The 14954-nt window shown below is 34.1% G+C and overlaps 1 protein-coding gene across 2 annotated transcripts in view; it reads right to left on the reverse strand.

Annotated features, from left to right (window-relative positions):
- Window positions 1-2213: 2213 nt before the first annotated feature.
- Window positions 2214-14954, reverse strand: part of VWA2 (von Willebrand factor A domain containing 2) — a 37297-nt gene continuing 24556 nt past the window's right edge. The window contains exons 6-14 of one of the 2 annotated variants that reach the window (XM_026704816.2): window positions 13537-13731; window positions 12462-12595; window positions 10870-11002; window positions 10411-10466; window positions 8996-9103; window positions 7419-7997; window positions 5884-6435; window positions 4161-4283; window positions 2214-3266 (exon numbers count right to left, since the gene is read on the reverse strand). In XM_026704816.2, coding sequence (XP_026560601.2) covers window positions 3202-3266; window positions 4161-4283; window positions 5884-6435; window positions 7419-7997; window positions 8996-9103; window positions 10411-10466; window positions 10870-11002; window positions 12462-12595; window positions 13537-13731 — 1945 coding nt within the window. In that variant the 3' untranslated portion in view covers window positions 2214-3201. The remainder of the gene's footprint in view (window positions 3267-4160; window positions 4284-5883; window positions 6436-7418; window positions 7998-8995; window positions 9104-10410; window positions 10467-10869; window positions 11003-12461; window positions 12596-13536; window positions 13732-14954) is intronic. The other variant, XM_087932705.1, reaches the window with a different exon arrangement.

Below are 14954 nucleotides of genomic sequence, written 5' to 3' on the forward strand. Positions count from 1 at the left end.
TCAAGCAAAAATGACTCTATGTACTTCTTTTATTCCCACATATGGGAAATAGAAGAGAAACATCTTCAGAATCAGCAGAAAAGAACACCAAAAGCTTAGCAGCTGCATTTCTGAACAATATAAAATCTTCATTGGCTTGCTTGTAAAAAAAGGTGCAGAATTTTACAAATAATGCTATTTCTATAATAAAAGAAAGCCTGCCAGATGGATACACTGCTTAGCTAACTTAGGCTGAAATCATAAAACCTTTTAGTGATGAGTAAACCTACACTGATGGGATTTACTTTTCAGCAGACACATATAGGATTGCAGGGCTACATAGCAAACCATTATCTAGGGAGCTCTAAAATAGATTGGCAACAGTCACAAAATAACTTGCCTTCCAGATATATAATTTCTGATGGATTACTTGCCAAATGATATTCATAATGCAGTATTTCTCTCCATCCCTTCCCATCACTGCTCTAATTCTATATCAATTCTATACTTATCATACGTGTTTCTCACTAAATGCACCAAGCACTTTGTGTGTCTAATCACATTTGGTCAATAAAGAATTGAATTTGTTCATTCATTCAGATCAGCCTTATTTTTAACTTGATCACTTTCTGAGTATTCTTCAGTGAAATTAGGGAATTTGGTACTGTAGCCTCTACATTTTACCAGGCAAAAGCTTTAACACAACTTTTATCTGGGGAAGCTAAGGGATCATATTCTAGCTTTAATCTCTTGGGATCTGTGCAATCAAGATTCTAAAAATATTTTTTTGAAGCTTGATACTTCAAATACATCTCAAATGCATCTCTTAGGCTCGGAGGAAGGCAGATCATAGTAAAGAATCTGGCTAGTAATATTCAATTATTGGCTTAAACTCATCTATCAGCCCATCGGCTGCATTCTATTTTCAGTGATACTAGCCCAGTATTTCTAGGTACCAAAAAGAAGGAATCAAAGAGGCATGGCTCCCTACATTTTCTCCCTGATTCTACTCCAACTATCAAAGCTGTTCTTTCAGCATTGTTAAGGAGAAATATTAGACTCCCTGTGGCTCTTCATTTCTGCTCCTGTATCATACAAGAAGTAGAATTAATAATGCATGTTCTTTTATACTGCAGTTTAATGCAACTGCATCAGGATCTTATTTTTCCCCCTATTAAGAAGCAATACCTGGAGAATTGGTCAGTTACCATGTTGAATGCCAGTCACTGATTAAATTTTTATATAACCTACAATGTTGGGAAACTTTGTAATCTAGTATCTCAAAGCTTTGGCAGGGAACTCACAGTAAGATTTCAGAAGGATTCTAGTACAGACTTATTTATTTATGTTGCTTCTCTTTTTTCTTTTTCTAAAATTTCATCTTTATTTGCTAGCCATAATAAATAAAAATTGATAGATTTTACTATAATTTTGGATGTGGGTGGAAGCCAGAAACTTAAGATGATTTTTAAAATGAGAACAGAAAAATTTATAGAGAATGTATCTATCAATGTTACCACCATTCCACTGTACTCTACCATCTTTGGCTTTGCAGACAGTATATTTTACATATCAATTTATAGAAAGCAGCAGTGAAATGGTGCGATATCCATATTTTTATGTTTGAGAGTTACTTCAAATCCGTTTTGGATTTCTATATAACAAAAAAGCTAGACTAGATAATCATCTCTAAGTTCTCATCATAACTTCTATAAATTCTGGCTTTTGGTCTTTAATTATAATTCTGGACAGTTAAAAGTTGTTTCGGTATCTTCAATTGCGGAAACATTTACAGAATTCAGGGACATCATATTTGAGCTGGGGAAAAAAGATGATCTCTAGAAAACAGCACTAAAAAATAGTCTTCTGTATTTATCTCTTTGCTGCCATCAGTGGTTGTCCAAATTTCACAACCAAGATATGGTATACCTAGTTTATATTATAAAACAAGTTTCAAGATAGTTAGACAGTTACAATTCAGAGCTGTATAAAGGCACTTTGGTTTACATATGGAGAACTAAAAGATATACCTATTACGAGTATCACTAACTATGCATTCTGCTTCCTTTTCCTCCACCAGAATACCATTAAAAGATGCAATGTAACATAGAATTGCAATTTCTTTGTTACCTTGGAGATAAAAGATGAAAAGCAAAAGTAAGAGAAGATTAAACACTGAATAGTTTGTTTCACTGAATTGAGGCATACATCAGTAAATTCACACATTTGGCACCTAATTTTCTTCTCATCTATGTTTCCATTCGTGCTACAGTAAAGTTGCACTGTTAATATTTGTTTCTTAGCTGCAATTTCAGCATGCCAGCACTGAACAGTCTCTTCCTTTATAACACAAGGCAAACTCTTGTTTTGGGGGCACTACAATCCTTCTCTAACTGATTGATTAGATGGCAGATGATACATTCTATAAAAGCATAGAACTTAATTAAGTTAACCATAAGAATAGGATAGAGATAACCACAGATACCTCTTTTTGCAGTTAATGATAAACTTGTCATGGCCCCAAAATGCCAAGAAATGGTTGGAAATGGGAGTCCAATTTATTCCTGCTTTGGTCAAAGGGATAGAACTTCCTAATTAAAGGAAAAAAACTAAAGGAATTGCAGTTGGAATTGGGAAGAAAGAATGAACCAGCCATGTAAAACCATGGATACAAGCCATTATCTTTGTTAATGATGGTAGATTTATCTATCTCTAAAATCTAAGAAAATCGTAGATCTGCACGTCATTAAAATGTGCCCTAATCATATTCATTCCATATGTTTGGAAATAAACTCAGGTTTTATAAAATCAGTCTTCAGTGATCAAATCTGGGTAAATATTGTCATATCTACCAACTTAAGTATAGCTTTTGTAAGCCATGTCAGAGCTTGTCAAGTTATACTACTGTTAAACTTTGGATTTATACCAAACATTACATAGAACTAACATTGAAAAAATAGTATATAGCACATAAATATGCAATATAAAAATATGTTAGATTATTAGTCACCTTATTTTCGATTACAATAAGATACTTTTGTGCAAAACATTTGTGCTTAGAAGCAGCATACTACTTGCAAATGTATATTTCGCTTTCCTGATAAGTATGATTTTAGTAACTAAAGTCAAAAGTTATTTTTTCCGTTTTAGTGCATCTAGTCCATGTGTCTTCTTTTTTTTGTTTTTAATACTGGTGAATTCTTTATAGCAGCCCCAACCATCTCAATTTCGATGAGTATGGATCATTGAATGTTTCCATGATTGTGAAGTGTCGCTGCTTTGTATTCCTGTATTTTAAAAAAGGAAAAGTAAACCTAATTATTAGTTCTCACAGCAAAGTACTAAGTGCCTATTCTTTTATGCATGCATAACCCAACTAATTTATTAACAAAATATAGGTTAGAAGATCTATTAGGAGCCTTAAGAGAACTTTAGAAAGACATGAATTCCAACAGAAGAGTAGCTCAGTGGCCCTTGGTGCTGTCTGAGCGTACTGATGATGTTACCTTGTTGGGTAATAAATCTCCAAGAAAATAACTAAGCCCCAAAAGCATGAAGGGTCCCACATGATGTCAGGTGAACGTGAGCTATGTTTTGCATACTGAGCTTTTTTGTGATCAAGTCTTTAAAATATTACTAGAATAATATTGCAGAGCCAGTATGAAACAATATTCAGAGTCATCAGCTTTCAATCAGAGTTTCCCAGGCTCTTCATAGAAGATGGTTGGTGCATTCTTCACAGACAGAACAAACTGTTTGCCAGATGCATTTGCAGAAATTCTGCTGCTCAGCAAAACTAAATGACAATCAGCCAATTGTTGGTGTTTTATATTGTTTTTAAGTTAGCACACCTACTCTTTGGGAATAAAGCCAGCAAGATCTGAGCAAAACAAATACAATTAAAATCAAGCCATGTATGCTTGAAGGGACATTGTCATGAATATATTAATTATACCATTTTATTATGCAACATTAAACACAGTGTTACATCTTAGCCTCAAACCCACACATCCCTTTTAGAAATGAAAAACATTAGAAATGTTTAGAAATAAAAGCTTATTTCCTATTTTCATAGAGAGTTTCCTTCATTTTTCTGTGTTATTGGGTTGAGAATGCGATCAAATAAATAAGGTAGCGTAGAATATTTAAGAAAAATGCCTGCTGGTTCAAACAATACATACTGTTTTCACAATGAGGTCCTTCCCAGCCTTGGCATTGACACCAGTAGTTACCATTTTTAGGAATACAAATTCCATAATTCATGCAGGGGTTAGGCTTGCAAATATTTACTGGCATTTTGGCTTCTGTAACAGAGAAAACAGAGCTGACTATTTGGGTACAAATAATAACCCTCATCTCTCGAAGCTGCATACCTGGTTTTGTTGCACATGTGGCAAATGGAAATCAGTGAACACATCTTTTTGTGTTTGAAGGAGTTCCCCCATGTGAAATTGGATATTGGAATCACAGCTAGCAAAGTAACCAGCCAGGATATGCAATTTACAGAATTTAAGAAAACATTTGGAGGCTATGGGAAATAAAAGGGACTTAAAGAAGAAAGGTGTAGATTCTACCACAAATCAAGAGGTTTATCTTAAATATTTATTTCTGTTTGTGGTGCTACCTTGAAACTCAACTGCTTTGAAACTCATCGAATTTGGTACTCAGTGCATTTTGATGTGAAAATTTTATCCTAGTAACCATTGTTTATTTGGTACTCAGTACACAAGCTAGAGCTTGTCCACTGTGGCTACCTTGTGACTCACTACATGGGAAAAATTTGTTTGGTACTCATTGTTTTTGGTACTTTTCAAAACTTCCTGAACCAATTAACCAATTATATTGGCTCACCCCAGCCCAAAGTCAGAGACCAAAGCAATGCTTTATTGCTGAATACAGTTTAGTGTTATCCCTTATTTATGGAATATTTTAAAATGTAGAATTATTGTTTAATATCTTTCTCTTTATGACTATTATATTCCCTTCTTTCCCATGTAGGATCTGATTACAGATGATCCTTGTTTAAGAACCATTCATTCAGTGACTGTTCAAACTTGCAACAGTGTAAATGAGTGATACCTACAACTAGCCCTAGAAGTTCTGGCTGTTGTGGTGCTCTCGTAGTCACATGATCACAATCCAGGTTTTATGAAGTCACCTGGATTTCCAACCATTGCAGCATTCCATGGTCCCATGTTAGCAATTTGCAATCTTTCCTACCAGCTTCCCACAAGCAAAATCAATGAGAAAGCTGGCAAGAAGTCATAAATTGTATGAGGACCTCACTTAAGTACCTGTGGAAATTCACTTAATGATGGTAACCAAAGATTGCCAGAACTGCCATTCCTAAGCAGGACAATCACATAATGTCATCCTTTACAACCTCATCACTTAATTATTGAAATTCTGATGCCAAATACCATCAGTAAACAAAGACAATAGTCTCATCCTCTACAAGTTCAATCATATCAAGGACATCGTTTCAAAAACAAAACATACTCTTCTTTAATAGAAGAACAAAGTATTTTATCTATTTCCACAGTTATTCGTTGTTTTAGATTTTAGCACAATCCTAATTTATTTCAATGAAGTACAGAATAAATATTCTTTTTTACTTCAAGTATATTTTTAAAAAAATCAGTAGCTATTTTAAAGTAATTCTTGTTGGACACGAATAAAGTTAAATATAGATCTTTTCATAAAGCATGGTAAAGTAAAAATAAAGTCAATGTTTTCAAGAGAAATGGCCTTAACACTGATTTTGATGTAAATTACATCTCTTTCTCACTTTTGTATTTTACTGCATCTGCTGGAAGTTTGAAGCTGACTGAAAAAGAAGGTAAGTTATGAAAAAATGTTGCCGCAATTGTTGGCTATAAAACAGAAAATCAAAATATACCTTACCATCACACAATTTTTCCATGATAAAGTCTTCGTTGTATCTGAGATCTTCATAAGAAGAAAGCCTCACCAGACTGTTAGAAGATCCTGCAATCTTCAACAATAAATCTATTTGTACACGTTCCGTCACAATGATAAGAAGTGATACATCATTACTGCGTAGCTGTTGGGCAGGGACTACAGCATCATCCACTCCAGCTCCACTTGTGACGAGTACCACAATTTTTTTCACACCAGGCCTTGCTCCTTTTTGGACAACTGTGACATCATCATGAATATGAAGCAAGGCACTTCCAACTGAGGCAGAACCACCCATAAAGGGAGCTTGTTTGATGGCTTTCTGAAGAACTGAACTAGTAACATGTGTATCCAGTCCAAATACTGTTTGAGGCTCTTTACCAAAGACAACAAGGCTGATTTGGGTCACATCCCTATTGATGCCAAACTGGGAAGAGAGACTACTGACAAAGTTTTTCATCTGGGAAAAGTTAAACCTTCCAGCTGAAGCTGAGGAATCCAGGGCAAAGACCAAATCCAGGGGCTGAGATAGGCAGCCTGAGGAGGAAGAAGAAAACACCAACCTTTGAAGAATGTGGCTCATTCATATGGATACCTACAAGTCTTATAAGACACAGCAAAGGGAATCACTTTTAAGCAAGGTTATATTGGCAGGAGAAGTCTTCCTCCGTGGGTTTCTCATTAAAATATTGTTTCCATTAGCAACACATGGAAAAGATGATTTCACTTCCTTCTGCAGCTGCAAATATGCACACAAATGACAAGACTTTCTACAGGGGAATTTGGATACAAATATGGTTTTACTCATACAAACTTGGATTTCATCAATATTTAGGACTAGAGATTATGAATCTGGAGATTTAGTGATACCGGAGGGTGAGTTAGCAATAAAACAAAATGAAATCCATATCCTGTAATAGCTCAAGTGTTGCATAAGGAAGAACTGAAACCTCAGTGAATTATGAAGTTTATTCAAAAACACCTGCTATCATCACCAATATGTAGCTTATATTAAGGTACTACTGGAATAAAAGGGGAAAAGGAAGACAGTGTATACCTCTCCGAACTCTTTGGAAAAACAGAGTGATAAATATACAGTAATAAAGAGAATTAACTAATTTTTTATTTCATTTTAAATCAAATTTCAATTTTAAAATAGTTAAACACAATTTAAATAGATCACTAATCAATAACTTTGGATACTACAGAGACAAATCTAAGTTGGTCTATATGACCTCTGACTAACAACAGAGATTGAAATTAACAATAGCATCGCATACACCTTTCAAATGGTTTAGGAAATGGCAATTATAAATAAATTATTTCATTTATTATTATTAATTATTTCATTTATTAATACAAGGTACATTAATGTGCTGTCTGCAGTAGCTTTGCTCCCCTATTGTCTCTCTGTAATGAACTGAAATATATACAACATCCAGCAAGAACCTACGTGACACTGAACCAATAATAGTTATTGAAATAACAATTGACATAGTATCTTTATCTTGAATTCTTACCTTGGCTATCAATGCTACAGATTTTTCTCTGTAATTCAGTAATTTTATTGAGTAAATCTTGAGCGGTGGAGTAGATAATTGTCCGCGTTGGATTCCCTGTAATCTCAACCAGTTCTCTTCTTAAAAATTCACTGCCAATTGCAATGATAGAAATACCTTGTTTCCTACTGAACTTAGCTGCTTCTACCACTGAATCCTCAGCTTTTGAATCTGTGAGCAATACGACAACATGGGGAAGATCTTCAGGAACATCAACGAAGACTGGTGCATGTTTAAAGCCATGGTGTGTAATAAATTGTAAAGCTCTGCCAGTCAAAGTATTCCCTCCATTGAACTCCATGGAATCAATGAAATTCACCAGACTGAGCATATCTCTGTAATCCCCAATTTGGGCAATCATCTTGACATCATTGCTATAATGGGCCAGGGCCACTTTTCCAAGAGCTTCTGTATTCCACATTACATGGAGAAACCTTTTCAGGAAAGCTTTAAAATACAAGAAGCTTTCAAGAGTAGTATTAGAAGAACTATCCACCAAAAAAAGAACGTCCACACTGCATTCCAGATTTATGTTTGGTGCTGTTTAACAAAATAAGCAAAAACTATTAGAAATCCAAAAAGAATGCAGAACAACAATCTTCTTAAATAGAGCATTGTACAATTTATAGCTATCACTAAGGTTTGATTTCAGGACTGTCATCTTTTAGTTACAGAAATGGTATAGGGTTTCCTGCTTAAGCAGCAAGTTGGGCTAGAAGATCTCTAAGGTCCCTTCCAGCTCTATTCTTATTGATTGATTCAAATATTTAATCACAAAATGTAATCTAAGAAGGTGCTAGAATGAACTAAGACTTAGTTCATTGGCAAAATGTTAATAAATTATGGTGTGTGTGTGTGTGTGTGTGTGTGTGTGTGTGTGTGTGATGGGATTTCTTTGTTCAGCTGTTTATATAGGTTACTGGGTCATGAACCACAGATGATAATAACATCTTCCAAAATTCAGTATAAATAAAAGCATTAGAATAGGTAAGAAGATACATAATTAGAAACTGTCTAAAAGAATGCCTCCAGTTTCTGTAGAAACTTTGTACACAAGAGAGATATAAAAATGTAATTTGTATATTTCATATTAATAATTGCTACTCTCATAATTCCTCTTTTATAATAAAGCATAAATTAAAAACATCACCCAAACAAAACCTAATTCTTATTAACAACAGAGGATCTGGATAAATGGTTCTATCCTGTACAAATATTGAAAGAGGAATAATAGTTTTTGCTTATTTGCTGAGAAATTAAGTCAACATATCCTGGTATCCTGATCTGAAGGATGGTGGAGTGATATGATACAATATATGAAATATATTTTATTTTGAGAAACATTCAGATATAGATATCACATATGCTAATTCTTAATGATGAGGGTGATTTAAATCAAACTGCCTAATTCTTATCCCTTCTGCTTTTCTTTATTAAAGAACAAATAATGATAATCAGAGGATTTTTTTTTAGAAAACTGGCTGATGTTACCAACACATTAAAAACAAGATTCCAGTTCCTAAAATAAAACAACATACCACAGTCGGAATCTCCTCCAAATCCCACTGGGCAGACACAGTGGTAGCCTTCTAACCCCTGTTGAATGCAAGTGCCTCTGTTCTGGCAAGGGTGGGAATCACAAGGATCTAAATTCAGGAAACAGATATAAATGGAAGCTTATTACATATTTTTCTCTTTCAATAGCAAGCAGCACTGACCTCTAAAAAAGCAACATATTTCACAGTATATCTAATTAAAATCAATTACTCCGTCACCCTCATTTTGTGCCTACCCAGTCAAAAAAAAATCAACAATTAAAGCCCTTAGAATCATGGAACTTTGTTCACCATGATTGTTTCCCTAGAGTCAAGATATTATAAAGAGGTAATAAATGAATACATGTCTTGATTCATGCAATTATTTTTATTCTAAGCATAATATAGTTTGGTTATTAAAAGGGTAATTGAGGGTGGATGAATTTTCAAGATTAAAATTTGAATTTATTAATTTCTTCAGTATTAATATTTTATTGTATGATTTAGAAAAGCTCAAAGGAGAACATGTAATTATTTTCATTATAACAGTAAAAATATGTATGTTCAGGCTTGAGTTGAAAAAACATAATTTATAGATTAATTAAGAACCTACTGCACAATTCACCTGAAACTGATTAATATTTCTCTATAATTAAAGGACAAATTTAAGAAAAGAAAGTAAGAATGAAAAGAAAGTAAAAATGAAAAATAACTATAAGGAAATAAAGTTATAAATGTTTAGAGTTTTCTTCATGGGAGGGGACCTATGGAATATATTTGATAAATTGGTTCTTTCTGCCCATAGAACATTTTGGATCCCGTGGAGGAACACCACTGGCAGAATGGAATAAGAGTCTGTTTTTTTATTGATGATTGATTTTCTTAGTGTCCTTGAATAGTTAACCTTGGGCCTTTGTAGTTTGGGGATTCTCTAGAACAGAGTTTCTCAATTGTGGAAACTTGAAGGTATGCGGACTTCAATACCAGATTTCCCCTTACTGATGAAAGAATTCTGGGAGTTGAAGTTCATATATCTTCAAGTTACCAGGTTGAGAAACACTGCTCTATAACAATATGCCAGACTAGAGGAAGGAAGAAATTTATGAAAATATTCTCTTTTCTTTGAGGGAAACATTCAAATCAGTGGTGGGATTCAAAAATTTTTATTACTGGTTCTGTGGGCGTGGCTTGGTGGGCATGGCAGGGGAAGGATACTGTAAAATCTCCAGTCAGAGGTGATATTTGCCGGTTCTCCATACTACTCAAAAGTCAGAACTTGCTGAACACCACCTGATGATTCAAATGTTGTTAATGGAAAATACCTTGGATCTAATGTCTCTTAATAGATATTTTTCACTCTATAACTTTTATTTTGAAGCATCCACATATATTTTAGATTTTGGAGATCTGGATCTTACCTGAGCATATGGTTCGATAGCATGTAGATGGATATTTGATGAAAATGTTTCTCCAGCTTAATTAAAGAAGCCAAAATTGAAAATGAAACTTGGATGAGTTTGTATTTGAAAATAGTGAAGCAATGTTATTGAATTTAATTAATTAAATTATTAACAATATACAGAAGTTCTGTATCCGATGTTTTTTTTTAAAAAAAATAGCATTCCCCAACTTTTACATCTATATAGCTTCTGGAGAAAAAAGTGGAAAAGTGGAACAAAGTAGCATTTTTAAGAAGTGCAGATATTTAAATCTTCACAGTCTTCTAAACCTATTCTAATCTGCACCTTATGTCCATTACACCACACACCCACACATTGTACTTGCCAGCTTTCTTCCTGCAAAGACTTGTGAAAGGCCACAGGTCAGAGAAGGAGAAGGAGGAGAAGGGGAGGAGGAGGAAGATTAAGGTTACTTACTTGTAGAAAGGGCAGAGTGAAGTGCGTACAATATTGCTACTTTGCGATCCTTTCCAACAGAAATAGTTTCCAACCAGTTCTTTTACTCGCTCAAGTGTTTTGTGTTCACAGGTATGAGATTCAGCTCTGCAACCTGGTACATGAGGCAAGAATTCAGAATCAGTATTAATTGTGTGCAACTAGAAACTTAAGCATACCAAAATGGTGCAACAAAACTTGACCTTGCATGGATAAATCAGGCTTAATAGCTTTCTTCTGTAATGAAGAACATCAGGTAACATCTTGGGAAATATGTTTGCCTGAATTTCTGGTGAGCAACTGCCAGTCAAAACAGATAAGATTAGATTAGATGTCAGGTAGGCTGGGCTGATTTAAAGCATTTTTTAGTGTTTGATGATTGAGCACCTTGTTCCTTGGCAAGTTATTTCTCTGATCTGCAATAACATTTTGATTAAACATTAATACAAGTTATAAATAAAGGAATAAAGGAAAAGGATAGCTTTCTCCCTTTCTCTCTCTGTCATTATTGCCTGCATACTTATTAAATGTACAGGAAAAATCATTCTGAAAACATTTCTATTTGCAGAGACCCACCTGTTGGCTACACAGGAAGCAACTGCAACCAGTACAGTATCTATACATGTTGCTATTTATGATATAGCAATGCATACCCTTTAAAAATTAACTTTCTAAAATATTTGTAATTATTTTTAATACCTGAATCTTAGAGATGAAAAGAATCATTTAAGCTTCTGAGTTCAATCTTCTGCTTAATAGAGGAATCCAAATTAAAGAATTAGCCTTAGTTTTACTTTAATTTATCCAGTAACTTAAACACATTCAATCAACTGGATTCCACTTTGAATAATTTATTCCAATGCAGAATGACTGTCACTGTTGATTCCCCCTTCTCCCCCAACATTCAACTAGAATCTACCTGCCTATAACTTGGATCCAATATTCCATATCCTGCACTCCAGAATTCAATTTTAATTCAGAGTACCCCTTTATTTTGCTAGGTTGCTGTTTTAATTTTTCTTAGATGCTAGAAAAGCTGCACAACATTTTTCTCCATCAAACAAAAATAAAACATGGGAATGTTGCAAAATATATAATAACATCATATGGAATCTACTCTTAACATTATTTGAATGATACCAGGCAATGAGGCAATAGAAAACAATAAAAAGCTCCCTTATCCCCCATCTACCAAAGAGTCATAAAATTAGTTTTATAGCCATTTAGAGTCTTCTGGAGGCTGGCCATACCAATTTGATTAAATTAAATCAACTTATATAGAAACAACAACTTTATGAAAAAATGGCACTGTGAAAACATAGCTCTTAATTGAGAAATGAAAGACAAAGCAAAATAAAAACAGGTGATGAGTAAATAACAAACTAAACTGAGGATCCAGTTCTTGGTGCTCTCTTGTTTTCTTGCAAATGTTTCATTACCCAAACTAGATAACATTATTTGGGTAAAGAAACGTCTGCAAGAAAATAACCACCCTCAGAGAGCATCAAGGAACTGTCCTTTCAACCCTGAGCTACAAATAGTCTCCTTTGTTGGTTAAATTAAACTTAAAATACCCGGAAATGCAGCATTGCAGATATCAGAGATTGTAAGCGTGGTATAAAACCCATTGGAGGCATCATCAGTGTCTTCTGCAAACAGTGTATAGTGTTCTACTGGCTCACTTGCCAGTGCATACAATTCTTCCCACCTGCACAAAAGCAAAAACATTGTACATCCTTACAATACAAAGCTTCCTTGTACAGGACTGAATCATTAATCCTGCTTAACTTTTTTTTAATGAACGGCCTAAGACACTTCATTGAACAATATTATTTTTGTTATTTACAATAGACAAGTATATACACTGGTTGTAACCCTTAGGCTACCTTCTTTTCCCAGTGATAAACTTCAGTTCACACCTAACACCTCTTCCTTTTCATTCTGGTATTCGTCTGTCGTAGAAAAACTTTTTACCATACTATTCCATCTTCACGTAATCCTCAATTTAGAACCAGTATTGAAACTGGAGCTTCCATCACTAAGTAATGTAGTCATTAAATGAGTTGCACCTGATTTGATGCCTTGTTTTGCCAAGCGGATCACCGGGTGATTTGGCTTCCCCCATTGGCTTTGCTTGAAAGGTTGCAAATGGCAATCACTTGATCCCAGGACACTGCAACTCTTGTAAATATGTAGCAATTGGTACGTGCCTGTATCGTGAACCCATGACTGCGGGGAATGCTGTGATGGTTGTAAGTTGAGGACCAATCACAAGTAACTTTTTTCAGTATCCTAGCAACCGCAAATGGTCGCTAAACAAATGGTCCTAAGTCAAGAATTCCCTCTAGAATTGTTTCTAAAATTTAGAATGAATTTTACCAGTTTCCCAACACTTCAGATTGAAATTTGTCAAGATTTATCTGGAGATGCTAAGGAATGCACTGGAATATTTGGTATGCTAAAAAGAAGTAATTAATGGCTGAGTTCTAGAAAACAACGCCCAATGTTGGTCTGCAATAAGTTCTTACACAATGGATCCTCTTTCTGTTCTTGAAGGACGTGCCAAATCTTCTATCCACCACAGGACTTCCCTTCAATTCCCTTTAACTATTAAAAGCAATGGCAACAGAACATCCCATGTCAACTCACCTTGGAAAGTTGACTCCAATTGCAAACACTGCAATCCCCCTTTCTTTGATCTGCTGGGCTAAGGTTGACACGTTGTCCTGAGATCTCCCATCAGTTAAGATTATAAGGATTTGGGGAACTAATGAGTTCCTGCCTCCATGGAATCCTTGTTGAAGAATGTGTTTCAGAGCAAGTCCTGTTTCTTTTCGCCCACCTCTAAAGCAAGAAAACTGAGCATTAGGAAATCTTCAGGCACCCATTTTTGTTTTCTTAATTTCTGACAAATCCTTATTAATATCTGTATATGATAGATTTTTTTTTCAAAAGTCAAGAGGAAATGAAATGTTTTATAACTATGGCATACAGATACGCACATTCAAATATTTTAAAGAGCTTGACAAAGTTAATGGTTCATTTTTTTATGGAAAAACAACTTTTCAGGATCTCTTTATTAAAAATATAACTTTCTTATGAAGATAGTACTTTAAGTTCCCTAATACCAAACAATATCATTTGGTTTATTTGTTAACCTTCACTGGATTAAAAATGCTACTACATTGGGAGTTACTATTAAGGAGTCAGAATTACTGTCAGGTTCTTGGTTCTAATTATTATGAACATTTGATTCTTTTTCGTATGTGTATTGGAATTAAAAAATTCGAGTTGGATGTTCATCTTCAGGAAAAATTGGATTTTGGAGAAACTATTAAAAATGGATGGTAAATTATTGTACAAGGGATGGTAGATACCTCTCATTTAAGGATATTTTATTACTTTAACCAAAATACATTACTATCAAGTAAGATAAAGGAATGGAAGATTAGTCAAGTAATATATATTTATCAAAGTGCATCAATAAATTGAATGCACTTAATTGGGTAATTTGTCAAAATGAATGTAGGAATTTATTACAATCACGTCCTCATACATTATTTTGGATTTACATATTCAGATAATGACTGGGAAGCTGCTTCGATATATGTAACAAAGGGAAATTTTAGTAAGGAAATAAAGCCATATTTTAGCAAATAAATAAAGCAAATATATCTTATTTGTAATTGTCTTCACAGCAGTCAAGGTCTTTTGTATTATTTTATTTTGAAGAATAAAATGCAATTGTATAATCTGCAACATCTTTTTCCAATTTTTAATCTCCTTGCAATTCTACTTAAAATCTGAAAAAGCTTGATTACAATGCAGAGGGGGGAGGGAGAGAGAAAGAGAGAAAAAGAGAGAGAGAGAGACCTGTATAAATTATTAATTTAATATGATAATTAATAATCAGAATCTGTGAACATAGAAGTAAATTCACATAAAGATAGACGTAAATTCTGTAACAGAAATGATAGGGACTTTTTTTGATGTAGTAGGTTTGAACAGTTGTCAGATGATATCATTTGTAAATCAGTTTCAGAAAGGATTCTTTGGTAAATATGTAT

Source organism: Pseudonaja textilis, chromosome 4 (genome assembly GCF_049901715.1).
Source record: "Pseudonaja textilis isolate UNSWEBS1 chromosome 4, rPseTex1.2, whole genome shotgun sequence".
NCBI classification, from domain to species: Eukaryota; Metazoa; Chordata; class Lepidosauria; order Squamata; family Elapidae; genus Pseudonaja; species Pseudonaja textilis.